This window comes from Capricornis sumatraensis, chromosome 4 (genome assembly GCF_032405125.1).
Source record: "Capricornis sumatraensis isolate serow.1 chromosome 4, serow.2, whole genome shotgun sequence".
Classification (NCBI taxonomy): domain Eukaryota; kingdom Metazoa; phylum Chordata; class Mammalia; order Artiodactyla; family Bovidae; genus Capricornis; species Capricornis sumatraensis.
Genome location: NC_091072.1, coordinates 60,801,082 through 60,819,396, shown reverse-complemented (window position 1 = coordinate 60,819,396; position 18,315 = coordinate 60,801,082). Strand labels below are relative to the sequence as shown.

At 39.3% G+C, this 18,315-nt stretch overlaps 1 protein-coding gene across 3 annotated transcripts; it reads left to right on the top strand.

The window, feature by feature from the left end:
- The first annotated feature begins 4,224 nt into the window (after positions 1-4,224).
- Positions 4,225-5,575, top strand: LOC138078961 (G2/mitotic-specific cyclin-B1). Of its 3 annotated transcripts, none has more exons than XM_068971745.1 (2): positions 4,225-4,807; positions 4,955-5,575. In XM_068971745.1, the coding sequence occupies exons 1-2, from the start codon at positions 4,268-4,270 to the stop codon at positions 5,549-5,551; spliced, it is 1,137 nt and encodes a 378-aa protein (XP_068827846.1). In that variant the 5' UTR covers positions 4,225-4,267; the 3' UTR covers positions 5,552-5,575. The 3 variants fall into 3 exon arrangements, with proteins under 3 accessions (XP_068827846.1, XP_068827845.1, XP_068827843.1); XM_068971744.1 differs by having other exon boundaries at positions 4,225-5,331; positions 5,443-5,551; XM_068971742.1 differs by having other exon boundaries at positions 4,225-5,575.
- Positions 5,576-18,315: the final 12,740 nt, after the last annotated feature.

Below are 18,315 nucleotides of genomic sequence, written 5' to 3'. Positions count from 1 at the left end.
AACAATTACCTTTCATGATTTAAGTTAACTGGGATTTTTTTTTTTTTTTTTTTACCTACTGGCAAGAAATGTCAATAGATCTTAGGCACCAGATCTAAATTCAAGTGACAAGCAGAAAAAAAAAAATTAAGAGTGAATCTTATTTAAATATTTGTTGGAAATAAATAGAAATGCCGAGGGAGTTTGTAATTTCCCCAGTTCTGTCTTGCCACAGCAAAAATTTGAAGTAGGGGATGGACCAGTGTTACAGCTCAGTTTTATTTGGCAAGCAAAGGAAAATACATCCTCCATGCCTGAGGGCATGCCAACACAAAAAAATGTAAAGACAAAAGAGGCCCCTTGCCTCAATTTTGCCTCCTCTTTTTATATGTTTTTTCTCTCCCCCTGAGCCTGCCCTATGTAAATTGGGCTAGCCAGGAGTGCTGTTTGTTTTACCTGAGTGTCTGTCTCTGGTCCTCAGACCTTCGTTTCTTTTATTTCCGTGGGCGTTTCCCTTCTTTCTCTTTTAGCCACCATCATTCTGGATTCCTTTTTCCTATTCTAACTACCTACCTAACAGAAATAAATCCTATGTCTCAAAATTAAATAAAGACAAATTTACAGATCAGAAATGACCTATATAAAGATATTTTAAGTCAATATTATAAAAATTGTATGCATGTTCTTTCGAAACACTACACTGTAGCTGCTGCTGCTGTCGCTACTCTGTGCGACTCCATAGACAGCAGCTCACCAGGCTCTCCTGTCTCTGAGATTCTCCAGGCAAGAACGCTGGAGTGGGTTTCCATTTCCTTCTCTAATGCATGAAAGTGAAAGTGAAGTCGCTCAGTCGTGTCCATCTCTTAGTGACCCCATGGACTGCAGCCTACCAGGCTCCTCCATCCATGGGATTTTCTAGGCAAGAGTACTGGAGTGGGGTGCCATTGCCTTCTCCCTCCAAACAGTATACAGCATAAAATACAGTATAAGAACTCTGTGCTCTTCTTTATAGTATTTTAACTAATCTTTTTAAGAACTTGTGATTATCAGCTAAGTCTCATAACAATTGAGTAAAATGGCATTGAGTGAATAAAAACAGCATGGTGTGAGATTAAGTATACAGTATAAGATACAGTATAAGAACTCGCTGCTCTTCTTTACAGTATTTTAACTAATCTTTTTAAGAGCTTGTAATTATCAGCTAAAGTCTCACAACAAATAAGTAAAATAGCATTGAGTGAATAAAAACTTAGCATGGTGTGAAATTGAAAACACATGCATATATGTATACACATATAAAATGTTGTGTTCCAGGTGTAGGTTGGAAAAGAATTTCCAGACATGATACAGAATGAGAGGGAAATAAACTTTATTAGAATTGGAGACAGTGTTAGAACAGTGGGCCAGCTCAAGGGAGAATAAATATTGAACAGGGGTACTAGATTCAGTTTTTTACCTTAGGTGTAAGGAGCAGCATAGGGATCTTACAGGTCATTTGCTGAAAACTGAGCCATGCCCGCGGGGCAACCCAAGAAGGGCGGGTCAAGGTGGAGAGGTCTGACAGAATGTGGGCCACTGGAGAAGGGAATGGCAAACCACTTCAGTATTCTTGCCTTGAGAACCCCATGAACAGTATGAAAAGGCAAAGTGATAGGATACTGAAAGACGAAATCCCCAGGTGAGTAGCTGCCCAACACACTACTGGCAATCAGTGGAGAAATAACTCCAGAAAGAATGAAGGGATGGAGCCAAAGCAAAAACAATACCCAACTGTGGATGTAACTGGTGATAGAAGCAAGGTCCAATGCTGTAAAGAGCAATATTGCATAGGAACCTGGAATGTCAGGTCCATGAATCAAGGCAAATTGGAAGTGGTCAAACAAGAGATGGCAAGAGTGAACGTTGACATTCTAGGAATCAGCTAACTAAAAAGGACTGGATTGGGTGAATTTAACTCAGATAACCATTATATCTACTACTGCAGGCAAGAATCCCTCAGAAGAAATGGAGTAGCCATCATGGTCAACAAAAGAGTCCAAAATGCAGTACTTGGATGCAATCTCAAAAACGACAGAATGATCTCTGTTCGTCTCCAAGGCAAATCATTCAATATCACAGTTATCTAAGTCTATGCCCCAACCAGTAATGCTGAAGAAGCTGAAGTTGAATAGTTCTATGAAGACCTACAAGACCTTGTCGAACTAACACCCAAAAAAGATGTCATTTTCATTATAGGGGACTGGAATGCAAAAGTAGGAAGTCAAGAAACACCTGGAGTAACAGGCAAATTTGGCCTTGGAATGCAGAATGAAGAAGGGCAAAGACTAATAGAGTTTTGCCAAGAAAATGCACTGGTCATAGCAAACACCATCTTCCAACAACACAAGAGAAGACTCTACACATGGACATCACCAGATGGTCAACACTGAAATCAGATTGATTATATTCTTTGCAGCCAAATATGGAGAAGCGCTATACATTCAACAAAAACAAGACCAGGAGCTGACTGTGGCTCAGATCATGAACTCCTTATTACCAAATTCAGACTTATATTGAAGAAAGTAGGGAAAACCGCTAGACTATTCAGGCATGACCTAAATCAAATCCCTTATGATTATACAGTGGAAGTGAGAAATAGATTTAAGGGCCTAGATCTGATAGATAGAGTGCATGATGAACTATGGAATGAGGTTTGTGACATTGTACAGGAGACAGGGATCAAGACCATCCCCATGGAAAGGAAATGCAAAAAAGAAAAATGGCTGTCTGGGGAGGCCTTACAAATAGCTGTGAAAAGAAGAGAGGCAAAAACCCAAGGAGAAAAGGAAAGATATAAGCATTTGAATGCAGAGTTTCAAAGAATAGCAAGAAGAGATAAGAAAGCCTTCTTCAGTGATCAATGCAAAGAAATAGAGGGAAAAAAGAGAATAGGAAACACTAGAGATCTCTTCAAGAAAATGAGAGATACCAAGGGAATATTTCATGCAAAGATGGGCTCGATAAAGGACAGAAATGGTATGGACCTAACAGAAGCAGAAGATATTAAGAAGAGGTGGCAAGAATACACAGAAGAACTGTACAAAAAAGATCTTCACGACTTCCATAATCACGATGGTGTGATCACTCATCTAGAGCCAGACATCCTGGAATGTGAAGTCAAGTGGGCCTTAGAAAGCATCACTATGAACAAAGCTAGTGGAGGTGATGGAATTCCAGTGGAGCTATTTGAAATCCTGAAAGATGATGCTGTGAAAGTGCTGCACTCAATATGCCAGCAATTTGGAAAACTCAGCAGTGGCTACAGGACGGGAAAAATCAGTTTTCATTGCAATCCGTAAGAAAGTCAATGCCAAGTAATGCTCAAAATACCGCACAATTGCACTCATCTTACATGCTAGTAAAGTAATGCTCAAAATTCTCCAAGCCAGGCTTCAGCAATACGTGAACCATAAACTTCCTGATGTTCAAGCTGGTTTTTGAAAAGGCAGAGGAACCAGAGATCAAATTGCCAACATCCGCTGGATCATGGAAAAAGCAAGAGACTTCTAGAAAAAACATCTATTTTTGCTTTATTGACTATGCCAAAGCCTTTGACTGTGTGGATCACAATAAACTGTGAAAAATTCTGAAAGAGATGGGAATACCAGACCACTTGACCTGCCTCTTGAGAAATCTTTATGCAGGTCGGGAAGCAACAGTTAGAACTGGACATGGAAAAACAGACTGGTTTCAAATAGGAAAAGGAGCACATCAAGGTTGTATATTGTCACCCTTCTTATTTAACATATATTCAGAGTACATCATGAGAAACTCTGGACTGGAAGAATCACAAGCTGGAATCAAGATTGCAGGGAAAAATATCAATAACCTCAGATGTGCAGATGACACCACCCTTATGGCAGAAAGTGAAGAGGAACTAAAAGCCTCTTGATGAAAGTGAAAGTGGAGAGTGAAAGAGTTGGCTTAAAGCTCAACATTCAGAAAACGAAGATCATGGCATCTGGTCCCATCACTTCATGGCAAATAGATGGGGAAATAGTGGAAACAGTGTCAGACTTTATTTTTGGTGGCTCCAAAATCACTGCAGATGGTGATTGCAGCCATGAAACTAAAAGACGCTTACTCCTTGGAAGAAAAGTAATGACCAGCCTAGATATCATATTCAAAAGCAGAGACGGGCGTGCTGCGGAGGAACGGCTGTTGCCCTGTGGTTGATTCAAGCTCCCGGCTGGTCGGGGGCTCCAGTGCTCTCCTCCTCGCTGAGCTGCTGCCTGGTGCAGAAGAAGCCATGGCGCTCCGGATCACCAGGAACACAAAGATTAATGCTGAAAATAAGGCGAAGATCAGTATGGCAGGGGCCAAGCGCGTGCCTGTGGCCGGTGTTGCAACCTCTAAGCCCGGGCTGAGGCCCCGAACAGCTCTTGGAGACATCGGTAACAAAGTCAGTGAACAACCGCAGGCCAAACTGCCTCTGAAAAAGGAAGCAAAAACTTTATCTGCTGGAAAAGTTACTGCTAAAAAAGTACCAAAACCTCTGGAAAAGGCTCCTGTACCTGTGCCGGAGCCCCAGCCAGAGCCAGAGCCGGAACCCGAGCCTGTTAAGGAAGAGAAACTTTCCCCTGAGCCTATTTTGGTCGATACTCCGTCTCCAAGCCCCATGGAAACATCTGGCTGTGCCCCTGCAGAAGAATATCTATGTCAGGCTTTCTCAGATGTAATTCTTGCAGTGAGTGATGTGGATGCAGAAGACGGAGCGGATCCAAACCTTTGTAGCGAATATGTAAAAGATATCTATGCTTATCTAAGACAACTTGAGGAAGAGCAAGCAGTGAAACCAAAATACCTAATGGGTCGTGAAGTCACTGGAAACATGAGAGCCATCCTGATTGACTGGCTAGTGCAAGTTCAAATGAAATTCAGGTTACTGCAGGAGACCATGTACATGACTGTTTCCATAATTGATCGGTTCATGCAGGATAACTGTGTGCCCAAGAAAATGCTGCAGCTGGTTGGAGTCACTGCCATGTTTGTTGCAAGCAAATATGAGGAAATGTACCCTCCAGAAATCGGTGACTTTGCCTTTGTGACTGACAACACCTACACCAAGTTTCAAATCAGACAGATGGAAATGAAGATTCTAAGGGCTTTAAATTTTAGTCTGGGTCGCCCTCTACCCCTGCATTTTCTTCGGAGAGCATCTAAGATTGGAGAGGTTGATGTTGAGCTACATACTCTGGCCAAATATTTGATGGAACTGACTATGCTGGACTACGATATGGTGCACTTTCCTCCTTCTCAGATTGCAGCAGGAGCTTTTTGCTTAGCACTGAAAATTCTTGATAATGGTGAATGGACACCAACTCTACAGCATTACCTGTCATACACTGAAGAATCCCTGCTTGTTGTTATGCAACACCTGGCAAAGAATGTGGTCATGGTGAACCGTGGGCTTTCAAAGCACATGACTATCAAGAACAAGTATGCCACATCTAAGCATGCTAAGATCAGCACTCTAGCACAGCTGAATTCTGCACTAGTTCAAGATTTAGCCAAGGCTGTGGCAAAGGTGTAACTTGTGAACTTTGGAATACTATCTGCAAATAAAATTGGCACCATGTGCCATCTGTACATATTATATGTTACATTTATTTACTTTTAATAAAGTTGTAGTTCTTTTTACTTACCCTTTAACTCATTTGAATGTGGCTACTTTCCACTTGAGGATAAAAGTTGTTTTAAAGGTATGGTGGGGATTACTTAAAAACAGTTTTCAGTTACCTGGGGACCCAACTAATACATACAATTGGTTCTTCATGGCTTTTGTTTTATATGCCTGGCTTTACTTAAGAAGATTTACTAAGCTCTTGAAGGCATTTAAAATCTAGATGTACTTTATATGTCATACTGTGTGTAAGCCCAAGTCACCTTAAGAGATTCTGCTGCCTAGTTCTACATAAGGAAAAGTCTGCCATCTCATTCCTAGTCCTCCTGATTCCTATTTACTCTGGTGGTTGCTGCCGTAATTCTAAGTAATCTACTAGTACCACTTTCTTAAATTATCAACATTAGCTAGTATCAGCATTTTCACTTGGAAAAATAAGAATTTTAATTTATATTCAAAGCCTAGTTTTTGTTTATTAGTTAAGAAAATAAAACAATCCTTAAATATGAAAGTATCTTAAAAACTTTATTTACCCACCCCTTCTTACTGTCCTGTCTCAGTCTCATCTGAAGGATATAAGGAGTTTGGAGTGTATCGATTCATGAATATAGATTGTGTATAGACCTGGGTATGTAATATGGGACGTATTAAAAACGGGGTCATTTTGTATACTTAGCAATTCATTTCAACATGGACAGGCCTACCTGTATTTGGGCATTACAGTCCATTGTATGGATATATTATAATGTATTTAACTGTTCGTCTGTTTACATTCAGATTGCTTTTTCTCTTTGTTCCTATAGACAATGCTGTTTAAATGTCATTATAGCCCATACTTTCCTTTATGTACATTGACTGAGTTCTCCAAAGAATGTGAGTTCTAAGTTCTGGCAGGTGTAGCCAGCGGACGTTCTCAATGTCATCACCAATAAATCTTCAAAAGTTAAAAAAAAAAAAAAAAAAGCAGAGACGTTACTTTGCCGACTAAGGTCCGTCTAGTCAAAGCTATGGTTTTTCCTGTGGTCATGTATGGATGTGAGAGTTGGACTGTGAAGAAGGCTGAGCACCGAAGAATTGATGCTTTTGAACTGTGGTGTTGGAGAAGACTCTTGAGAGTCCCTTGGACTGCAAGGAGATCCAACCAGTCCATTCTGAAGGAGATCAGCCCTGGGATTTCTTTGGAAGGAATGATGCTAAAGCTGAAACTCCTTACTTTGGCCACCTCATATGAAGAGTTGACTCATTGGAAAAGACTCTGATGCTGGGAGGGATTGGGGGCAGGAGGAGAAGGGGATGAGAGAGGATGAGATGGCTGGATGGCATCACTGACTCGATGGACGTGAGTCTGAGTGATCTCAAGGAGTTGGTGCTGGACAAGGAGGCCTACCGTGCTGCAACTCATGGGGTCACAAAGAGTTGGACACGACTGAGCGACTGAACTGAACTGAACTGAACTGAGTTAGACTTATTGGATGGAGAAAGTTGGGGCTGTTAAGGCAAATACCTTCTCCTATATGGGAAGGAGGAGAGACATATTATACTGGTCAGGAGGACATGCAATTCATTAATAGACATGGAAATGATTAACAGTTACAACATTGGGGATGGAAAGGCAGGTCAATAAGTGTCTGATTTTTCCATTCCTGCATTCCGAGACCCTCCTTTGTTTCATCTGTTCTTGCATTCCAAGACTCTCCTTGGTTTCATCTGCTCTTTTGTGTCCTTGGGTCACCACATTGCTAGTTGAGTTCTTTAGCAGAAATGGTAATGGACAACCAAAGGGCCTTAGATTATCTCCCAGCCAAACAAAGGTGAGTTTGTGCAGTCATCAACAAAACTTTTTGCACATATATTAACAGTAGTGGCCTAGTAGAAGAGGATATTAAGAAAATATATGAACAAGCTAAATGGTTACTTTCCTTTGGGAAAGGGGCCCCAGATGCAAATACCATTTGGGAAACTATCAAAGGGGTCCTACCTAATGTAACATGGTTTTAACCTCTCCTTTGACCTTCCATCACCTTCCTCCTGATATTACTGTTTGGCCCATGTATTATTAACACATTATCTAAGTTCATCTCCCGAAAGGTTCAGAAGATCCAGTTCCAAATGATCTTTCAAAAAGGATACCAGCCAGTGGATACTCGGACAGTGTTATATCGTTCATGGATATATCATGCCATATCGTTCTGTGGAGTCCCACTTTCCTCCCTAAGTATACCCTGACAGAGAGCAGGCAAAGGGAACCCAGAACCCCATGACCCCCCTGTACAGCCTGAAGAAGCCAGAGTGGTCATCGCCACTTTTCCCTTGAGACCAGGTTCCCAAATGCCTGAGAAGGGAAATAGGTAAATAGACATGAGCAGGGTATCAAAAGGGGCCAAATAACTGGCCCTAAAAATAAAGAGAGGAAGGAATGTGGTGACCCAAAGACAAAAGAGCAGATGAAACCAAGGAGGGTCTTGGAATGCAAGAATGGAAAAACCAGACCCTTACTGACCTTCCCTCCCATTGCCAATGTTGTAACTATTAAAGAATTCCAGGTCTTCCTGACCAGTATAAACATATAGGGAGAAGATATTTGCCTTTCTCCCTCCCCCCACAATAAGTCTACCTCATCCAATCAGCAAATGACCTGCCAGATTCCTATACCACTCCTTATACCCAGGGTATAAAAAAGAATCAAGAACCCCGGTTCAATGTCGACTCTCCCTGACTATCAAGAAGCTGGCCCACTGTACTGGCAGTGACTCACCCCACCCCACTCTAATAAACTTTATTCTTCTTTCATCCTGCCTTGTGTCTGAAAATTATTTTCCAACCCATGCTTAGACCATGACACATATATATTTGTGTACATATATATACATATATATATATATACTCATACATATGACAGAATATATTTAAAAGTCAAGTGTACTGTGTATGTATGTGGGGAGTTGTGTTTAAGTGGAGGACCAAATATTTTCTCTACTTGTTGTGTAGTCAAAACAAACAAACAAATCACACACACAAACAAAACTTGCCTTTTGGCAATGCACTCCTGTAGTCTTGCCTGGAAGTGAAGTCGCTCAGTCGTGTCCGACTCTTTGCAACCCCATGGGCTGTAGCCTACCAGACTCCTCTGTCCATGGTATTTTCCAGGCAATAGTCTTGGAGTGGATTGCCATTTCCTTCTCCAGGGGATCTTCCCAACCCAGGAATCGAACCCAGGTCTCCCATATTCTAGACAGACGCTTTACCATCTGAGCCACCAGGGAAGTCCTTAGTCTTGCCTGGGAAACCCCATGAACAGAGGAACCTGGTGGGCTACAGTTCATGGGATCACAAAGAACTGGACACGACTGAGCATATATATATACACACATATACATATACATACACATTGAAAACATAAGATGGAAATTACTTCCCCAAAAGATTATAAAATGGAAATTACATAGGAAATTAAATATAACTACATCCTGCCAAAGACTTTAATTTTACATACATATTTTGTGTAGTATATTGAAATGGCTAGATGTTTGTTTAACCTACAAATCATATTGAATATCTAACCTAGCAAGCAAAATCAGACATATGGTCTTTTTGCAAGGGCCTTATATTGTAGTGGGAGATACAACATTTTAAAAAGAGAAATAAATCTATTTATTGTAATAATAAGTACAATGAAAGAAAGGTACCTGGAATCAGAGCATATAATTGAGATTTGGCTTAATTAAGGAGATCAGGAAAGACTTCTTTAGTCAGGGAATGTCTGATTGGGATGAGTACAGACATTTGAATAAAGAAGGAAATGGGGTGGATATAAAGCATTTAGACAGAATACAAAAGATGTGTAAAATATGAGACTAAAGCTAAAATATGTAACATGACTATGAATGAATAATGGAACATTCAAATGACTTTTATTTTGATAACAAGGAGTAATATGAAAATAAGAATGTGTAAAGGTCATTTCAGTCAGTAGAAACTGATTTTACAAGCAGGTCCTCTGGGAAAGGTGTTATGGCAAGAAATGGGACTAAAATCTGTTATATGAGATGCAGAAGAAAGAGAGTAAGAGTGAGATTAAGAAGGCTGGTAGCAGATGAAACTAGAGAAATTAGAGCTAGATCAGACAGGACATTCTAAATTATCCTAGGGAGGGTCCCTTTATTTTTATTTTAAGAATGACAAGAATGCCTGAAGGGTTTAAAACAAGGCATGGAGGTGGTAGAAGTGGGAAATGAAGGATCTGATACACTGGAGTTACAGGGTTTTTCTGGTGGCTCAGTGGGTAAAGAATCCTCCACAGATCCCTGGGTTGGGAAGATCTCCTGGAGGAGGGCATGGCAACCCACTCCAATGTTCTTGCCTGGAGAATCCCCATGGATGAAGGAGCCTCGTGGGCTACAGTCCATGGGGTCACAAAGAGTCAGACATGACTGAATGACTAAGCACAGCACAGCATGCTTGCCTTACAGGTCTCATTCACTATGATTTTTACTCTCCTCCAGCACAGATCCAACACTAAAGCACAACACACTTTTGATATGCCTCTCAATTAATCATGAACTCTATTACATCTGATCAATCCAATATAATTCAGAACGTGCTTGAGTGTCTTGATGTCTTCTTGGTCCTGGTTGTGTGTATTGAAAATCAATACAGTACTATGTAGATACAGGTTGCAAAATATTGCTCTTAATCAATCACATTATTACATATCTAAAAAGTTGCTTTTCTCAAGAAATTGCTTCTAGTAGTTTGCTAATTTGCTTTATTTTTTTTCTATTAATAAAAGTACAAAACAAACATTTAATATTTCAGCCTTCTAGGTAAACATTCTTATCTTAACTGACCAAGAAGAAAACTGGTCTGCTATATTTTATTTAACGTTTCAAGCTCTCACCTGACAGAGCTCCTGGAGACCAAAGTATGGATTCTATTCATAACTGTATCATAGCAGTTCACACAATGTCAGGCCATCCATATCTGTTGATTGAATGAATGGAAAAGAAATTCATGCAATTCCTTTTGTATATAATCTCCTAAAATATTTAACTAATTCTTAAAATGTCACTTCCATTCAATAAATATTTAATGAGTATATACTCTCCCACTCCAGCACTCTTGCCTGGAAAATCCCATGGAAGGAGGAGCTTGGTGGGCTACAGTCGATGGGGTCGCTGAGCGTCAGACACGACTGAGCGACTTCACTTTCACTTTTCACTTTCATGCATTGGAGAAGGAAATGACAACCCACTCCAGTGTTCTTGTCTGGAGAATCCCAGGGACCGGGGAGCCTCATGGGCTGCCATCTATGGGGGTCACACAGAGTCGGACATGACTGAAACGACTTAGCAGCTTATACTCTCCACAAGAAAGTGACAGGCAAATTTTTATAGGTCCCCCACACAAGTGTTTTCAGATATTTCTTCAATAAATATCTTTGTCGAGAACCATCATTGTTTTAATATATACCCCATTGACCCTCCAGATTCTGTTATTTTCAAGTATTTATAAATGTTTTTACAAGCATTTAAAGTACTTATAAAAGTGAGTAAACTTTCCTCTTTAAAACACACAAAATACAGTTTTCTCTTGACAAACATGATGTTGAACTTCATGGGTCCACTTCCACATGGAATTTTTTCAGTAGTGAATACTACAAATTACAAGAGCTGAGGTTGATTGAATCTAAAGGTACAGAGGAATTGCATGTATAGAGTGCTGATTATAAATTATACACAAATTTTCAACTGTGCCAGGGGTTGGATCCTAACACATGAGTTGTTTGAGGGTGAATTGTGTATCCATATTTGGTCTATAATTTTTTTCTGTTTCCAAGATAATTTACTATGTAAGAATAGAATGAAATTTAGAGTAAATGGCTATCTCTTCTTTGAGTAATTAGTAAGTGCTAAGTAATGGCCTAAATAATTTACAAAACCTTTTTCTCCATTTAATAACTTTAAAAATCTTTTGAGATAAATTACAATTATGACTTCATCTTAGAGTAAGTTAGAAAATCCCTTTCAGAGAAGGTAAATAACTTAGTGCTTTCCAAGATGATATAATTATTAAGTATAAAACCAGTAATTGAACTGAGAATCACTGATTTACACTCTGTGCTCTAATTTGGTTTTACTATTGGACAAGAACCAGGGAAATTAAGTAGATCATACCTAAATCTATGTTATCGTTTCCTGTGGAAACACACACTGCTTTAAAAATCATTTTTGAGTCAGGTACTTCCATTGGGAACTTGGCAGTTTGTGGATTTTTAATGTTAGCTGTTTGCAATAGTAGGTGTCATGCTATTAAGATACGGTTATTCCTGTTTTAAGTTTCAGTTAAAAGAGCCCTAATTAGCCACATAGCAATCAGGAAGGAATAAGTTGAAAGACTAGCTAGAATTAAGATAGAATTTTAAGACATGGGTACAGGGTCTATTCTTAGTCTCATTGGAAAACTTAAACCTGGTGGAATGGCAGCAAGAGGGTGAACCAATAAAAGATGAAACCAGCCAGTGATCAAGAGTGGACCTCTTCTCACAAGCATATTCTCTATCTCTTTTCATATGTTTTTAGTTATCTTATTATCCCCTTCCCCACACGCAAATTTATGAGATTTTCAACATAAATTTCAATTTTATGTTGCACTCATCCATCCACTATTTCAATAAAGACATTTTAGAGCAGTTTTAAGCTTACAACAAAACTAGAAGATACAGATTTCCCATATACAACATCACTGGGAAATAGTGATTTTCCATTATCAACATTACTCACCAAAATGTTACATTTTTACAGCTATCATGAAAAAAATCCTCCAACAATAAGTTCTGGAGAGGGTGTGGTAAGGCAATCTTCCTACACTGTCGGTAAGAATGTAAATTGGTATAGCCACTATGGAGAAAAGTATGGGGATTCCTTAAAAAACGAAAAGTAGAGCTACCATATGACTTTGCAATCCACTCCTGGGCATATATCTGGAGAAAAGCATGGTCTGAAAGGACACATGCACCCCAGTGTTCAATATGACATCAACCTATATGCAGAATCAAAAAAGAAATGACACAAGTGAACTTAGTTTTGAAACAGAAACAGACTCACAGACTTAAGAAACTGAACTTCTCCCTTGCGGAAAGGGTGGGGTGAAGGGATCATTAGAGAGATGGGACTGACAGGTACTCGCTGCTGTATGTAAAATGGATAACCAACAAAAACCTACTGTATATAGCACAGGAAACCCTGCTCAATACTATGTAACAACCTAATGGGAAAAGAATTTGAAAAACAATAGATGTATGCATTAATACATGTATAAATAAATCATTTTGCTATACACCTAAAACTGTCACAACATTGTTCATTAACTATGCTAAGTCGCTTCAGTCATGTCTAACTCTTTGCGACCCCATGGACTGTAGCCCACCAGGCTCATCTGTCCACGAGATTTTCCAGGCAAGAATACTGGAGAGGGTTGCAGTTTCCTTCTCCAGGAGATCTAGCGAACCCAGGGCTCAAACTCACGTCTCATACATCTGCTTGGCAGGAGGGTTCTTTACCACTAATGCCACCTGGGAAGACCCTTAATCAACTATACTCCAATATCAAACAAAAAGTTTTTAAAAAGAGCACTTTTCTTTTAAAGTCAAGAATAAACCTCCATTGACACAGTGTATAACTTGCAGTTCATTCTTGGTGATATGTTTTCTATGTGTGTGTTAGTCACTCAGTCATGTTCAACTCTTCGTGGGACAATGGACTATAGCCTGCCAGGTTCCTCTGTCCATGGAGTTCTCCAGGTAAGAAAACTGGAGTGGCTTGCCATTTCCTTCTCCAGTGTATTCTATGGGTCTGGACAAATGTATTATCACATGAATCCATCATTATAGTATCATACTGAGTATTTTCACCGCCTTAAAAATCCTCTGTGTTCTTTTCATCTCTCCTTCCCTGCACTCAATACCACATATCAAAACCAGGAAAAGGCTATCAGTTTCTCTCTAAACTGTTTTCACTGCATCCCACAAATCTTGATAAGTAATATTTTCATTTTTATTTTGTTCAAAATATAATTTTATTTTCTGAGATTTCTTCTTTAGCCCATGTGTTTTTCATCTGTGTTCTGTTTATTCTCCATGTATTTGGGGATTTTTCAGCTATCTTTCTGCTGTTGGTTTCTAGTTTAATTGTACCATGTTCTAAGAGCAAACATTGTATGATTTCTATTGTTTTGAATTTTTAAGGTGTGCTTTATGGCCCAGAATGTGATCTATCTTGATGAGTGTTCCATGTGAGCCTGAGAAGAAATGTATTGTGCTGTTGTTGGATGAAGTAGTCTGTATATACCAATTATATCCTGTAGATTGATGTGTTGAATTCAGCTATGTTCCTACTGATTTTTTGCTTGTTGGATTCATTTCTGAGAGGTATTGATGTCCCAAACTATGATAGTGGATTCAACTATTTCTCTATGAAGATCTATTGATTATTGCCTCACACATTTGGATGCTCTGATATTAAGCCCATATCAAGGACTTTTATATCTTCTTGAAGAATTCTCCCTTTATTATTGCATAATGCATTGGCTTATCCCTGATCATTTTTCTTGCATTAAAATATGGTCTGTCTGAAGTAATATAACTAATCTTACTTCTTTCAGTTCTTGTTAGTATGGAATATCTTTCTCTATCCCTTTAAATTTCAATGTGTCTTTATTTTTAAAGTGCATTTTCTGTAGAGAATGTATAGTTCAGTCTTGTGTTTTAAGCCACTCTGATAATCTCTTTTAATTGGTATATTTTGACCATTAGCATTCGAAGTGATTATTCATGTATCAGTAACTGATTCAGTTCAGTTCTGTCCCTCAGTCATGTACGACTCTTTGCCATCCCATGGACTACAGAAGGCCAGGGCTCCCTGTCTATCACAAACTCCTGGACTTTACTCAGACTCATGTCCATTGAGTTGGTGATTCAATACAACCATCTCTTCCTCTGCTGTCCCCTTCTCCTCCCACCTTCTATCTTTCCCAGCATCAGGGTCTTTTAAAATGAGTCAGTTCTTCATATCAAGTGGCCACAGTACTGGAGTTTTAGCTTCAGCATCAGTCCTTCCAATGAATATTCAGGACTGATTTCCCTTAGGATGGACTGGTTGGATCTCCTCGTAGTCCAAGGTGCCCTCAAGAGTCTTCTCCAACATCACAGGTCAAAAGTATCGATTCTTTGGTGCTCAGCTTTCTTATAGTCCAACTCTCACATCCATACATGACTACTGGAAAAACCATAGCTTTGTTGGCAAAGTAGTGTCTCTGCTTTTTAATATGCTGTATATGTTGGTCACAACTTTTCTTCCAAGGAGCAAGCATCTTTTAATTTCATGGCTGCAATCAACATCTGCAGTTCTTTTGGAGGCCCCCCCCCCCCTCAAATAAAGTCTGTCACTCTTTCCAGTGGTTCCCATGAAGTGATGGGACCAGATGCCAGGATCTCAGTTTTCTGAATGTTGAGTTTTAAGCCAACTTTTTCACTCTCCTCTTTCACTTTCATCAAGAGGCTGTTTAGTTCCTCTTCACTTTCTGCCATAAGGGTGGTGTCATCTGCATATCTGAGGTTATTGATATTTCTGCTGGCAATCTTGATTCTAGCTTGTGCTTCTTCCAGCCCAGTGTTTCTCATGATGTACTCTGCATAGAAGTTAAATAAGTTAAATAAGAAGTTAAATAAGGGTAACAATATACAGCCTTGATGTACTCCTTTCCCAACTTGGAACCAGTCTCTTGTTCCATGGACAGTTCTAACTGTTGCCTCTCGACCTGCATACAGATTTCTCAAAAGGCAGGTCAGGTGGTGTGATATTCCCAGCTCTGTAAGAATTTTCCACAGTTTGTTGTGGTCCACACAGTCAAAGGCTTTGGCATAGTCAAAGAAGCAGAAGTAGATGTTTCTCTGGAACTCTCTCACTTTTTTGATAATTCAACGGAAGTTGGCAATTTGCTCTCTGGTTCCTCTGCCTTTTCTAAATCCAGATTGAATATCTGGAAGTTCACAGTTCATGTACTGCTGAAGCCTGGCTTGGAGAATTTTGACCATTACTTTGCTAGCATGTGAGATGAGTGCAATTGTGCAGTAGTTTGAGCATTCTTTGGCATTGCCCTTGTTTGAGATTGGAATGAAGACTGGCCTTTTCCAGTCTAATGGTCACTGCTGAGTTGTCCAATTTACTGGCATATTGAGTGAAGCACTTTCACAGCATCATCTTTTATGATTTGAAATAGCTCAACTGGAATTCCATCACTTCCACTAGCTTTGTTTGTAGTGATGCTTCATAAGGACCACTTAACTTTGCGTTCCAGGATGTCTGGCTCTAGGTAAGTGCTCACACCATCATGATTATCTGAATGAAGTACAGCAAAGGCTAATAGAGTTTTACCAACTTTTACACATTTATCATAGCAAACACATTCTTCCAACAACAAAAGAGAAGACTCTCCACATGGATATCACCAGGTGGTCAATACCGAAATCAGATTGATTATATTTTTTGCAGTCAAAGATGGAGACACTCTACAGTTAGCAAAAACAAGACTGGGAGTTAATTGTGGCTCAGACCATGAACTCCTTATTGCCAAATTCAGACTTAAATTGAAAGAGGTAGGGAAAACCATGGAAAACCATGGAGAAGGAAATGGCAACCCACTCCAGTGTTCTTGCCTGGAGAACCCCAGGGATGGGGGAGCCTTGTGGGCTGCTGTCTCTGGGGTTGCACAGAGTCAGACATGACTGAAGCGACTGAGCGGCAGCAGGGAAAACCACTAGAACGTTTGGTTATGACCTAAATCAAATCCCTTATGATTATACTTTGGAAGTGAGAAATAGGTTCAAGGGATTAGATCTGATAGACAGAGTGCCTGATGAACTATGGGCAGAGGTTTGTGACACTAAACAGGAGGCAGGGATCAAGACCATCCCCAACGAAAAGAAATGCAAAAAGGCCAAATGTTGTCTGAGGAGGCCTTACAAATAGCTGCAAATAGAAGAGAAGTGAAGGGCAAAGGAGAAAAGGAAAGATACACCCATTTGAATGCAGAGTTCCAAAGAATGGCAAGGAGAGATAAGAAAGCCTTCTTCAGTGATCAATGCAAAGAAATAGAGGAAAAGAATAGAATGGGAAAGACTAGGGAAAATTCTTGAAGAATTTTCTCTTCAAGAAAATTAGAGCTATCAAGGGAATATTTCATGCAAAGATGGGAACAATAAAGGACAGAAACATTATGGATCTAAGAGAAGCAGAAGATATTAAGAAGAGGTGGCAAGAATACACAGAAGAACTATACAATAACTAGATTAATCTACCATATTTGTTGCTGTTTTGCCTGTGTTCTTTGTTTCTGTTTGTGTCTCCTTTTTTCCTATCTTTGTGATTAACTGAGCATTTTATAGTTCAATTTTCTCTCCTCCTTAGCATACCAGTTACTTTTAAAAATTCTTTTTAGTCATTACCCTTGAGTTTACAATATGTGTACAATTAATCCAAGTCCACTTTCAAATAGCATTATACCACTTCATAGATAGTGTAAGTGCTTTACAATAGAAAAAAAATCCTAAAATCTTCCTCTCATCTTTTGCATTCTTGCTGTCATTCATTTCACTTATAGATAAGCATGCATATTTTAGGGACTTCCCACCCAAAGAAAGTGGTAAAGCATCCTCCTGCCAATGTAGGAGACACAAGAGACATGGGTTTGGTCCCGGGGTCCAGAAGATCCCCTGGAGCAGGAAATGGCAACCCATTAACAATATTCTTGCCTGGAGAAACCCATGGAGAGAGGAGCCTGGAGGGCTACAATCCATGGCGTCGCGGAGTCAAACACAACTGAGCGACTGAGTACATGATGAGTGCATATTCTAACAGCGCACCTGTCACATATATTATGCATGAGCATACATATTCAGATTCATTGTTATTTTGAACAAACTGTTACGTTAGATCAATTAATAAGTAAATGTTTTACTTCATTTATCCCTTCTCCAATGCTTTCCTTTCTTTATGTATATCTGTTTCTGATCTATATGTGTTTTTCTTCTCACCAAAGAATTATTTTTAATATTTCTTTCAAAGAAAGTCTACTGGCAACAAATTCCCTTAATTTTTGTTTTTTCTGAGCATGTCTTCATTTCTCCTTCACTTTGAATGATAATTGCACAGAGCATAAAATTTTGTGTTCTTGTTGGGTTTTTTGCTTTCCTCTCAGAATTTAAAATATTTCACGCTTCTCTCGTTGCTCACATGAATTCTGAGGAGAGATCAGATGTAATTCTTATCTCTGTTCCTTTACAGGTAAGTTTTCCCCCAAGTTCTTACAGGAAGTTGTCTTCAGTTTTGATTTTCTGTAGTTTGAAAATGATGCCCAGATGTTGGCCTTCATCGTGTTTGATGTTCTCTGAACTTTCTGGATCTGTGATTGAGTATGTGACATTAATTTGGGGGAGATTCTGTTATTATTGCATGAAATATGTTCTTCTGTTTCTTTATCTGTCTTCTGTCTCCTTCTGACATTCCTATTACCTTTGTACTATATTATGGATACACTTATGTAGTTGCCCCATAGTTCTTAGATATTCTATTCCTTTTTTTTTTTTTTCTGTATGTTTTTCCCTTTTGGAGGTTTCTATT

Bases quoted from the DNA above. Each gene is read 5' to 3' on its own strand.
- LOC138078961 (XM_068971742.1), top strand. From the start codon at position 4,268: ATGGCGCTCCGGATCACCAGGAACACAAAGATTAATGCTGAAAATAAG.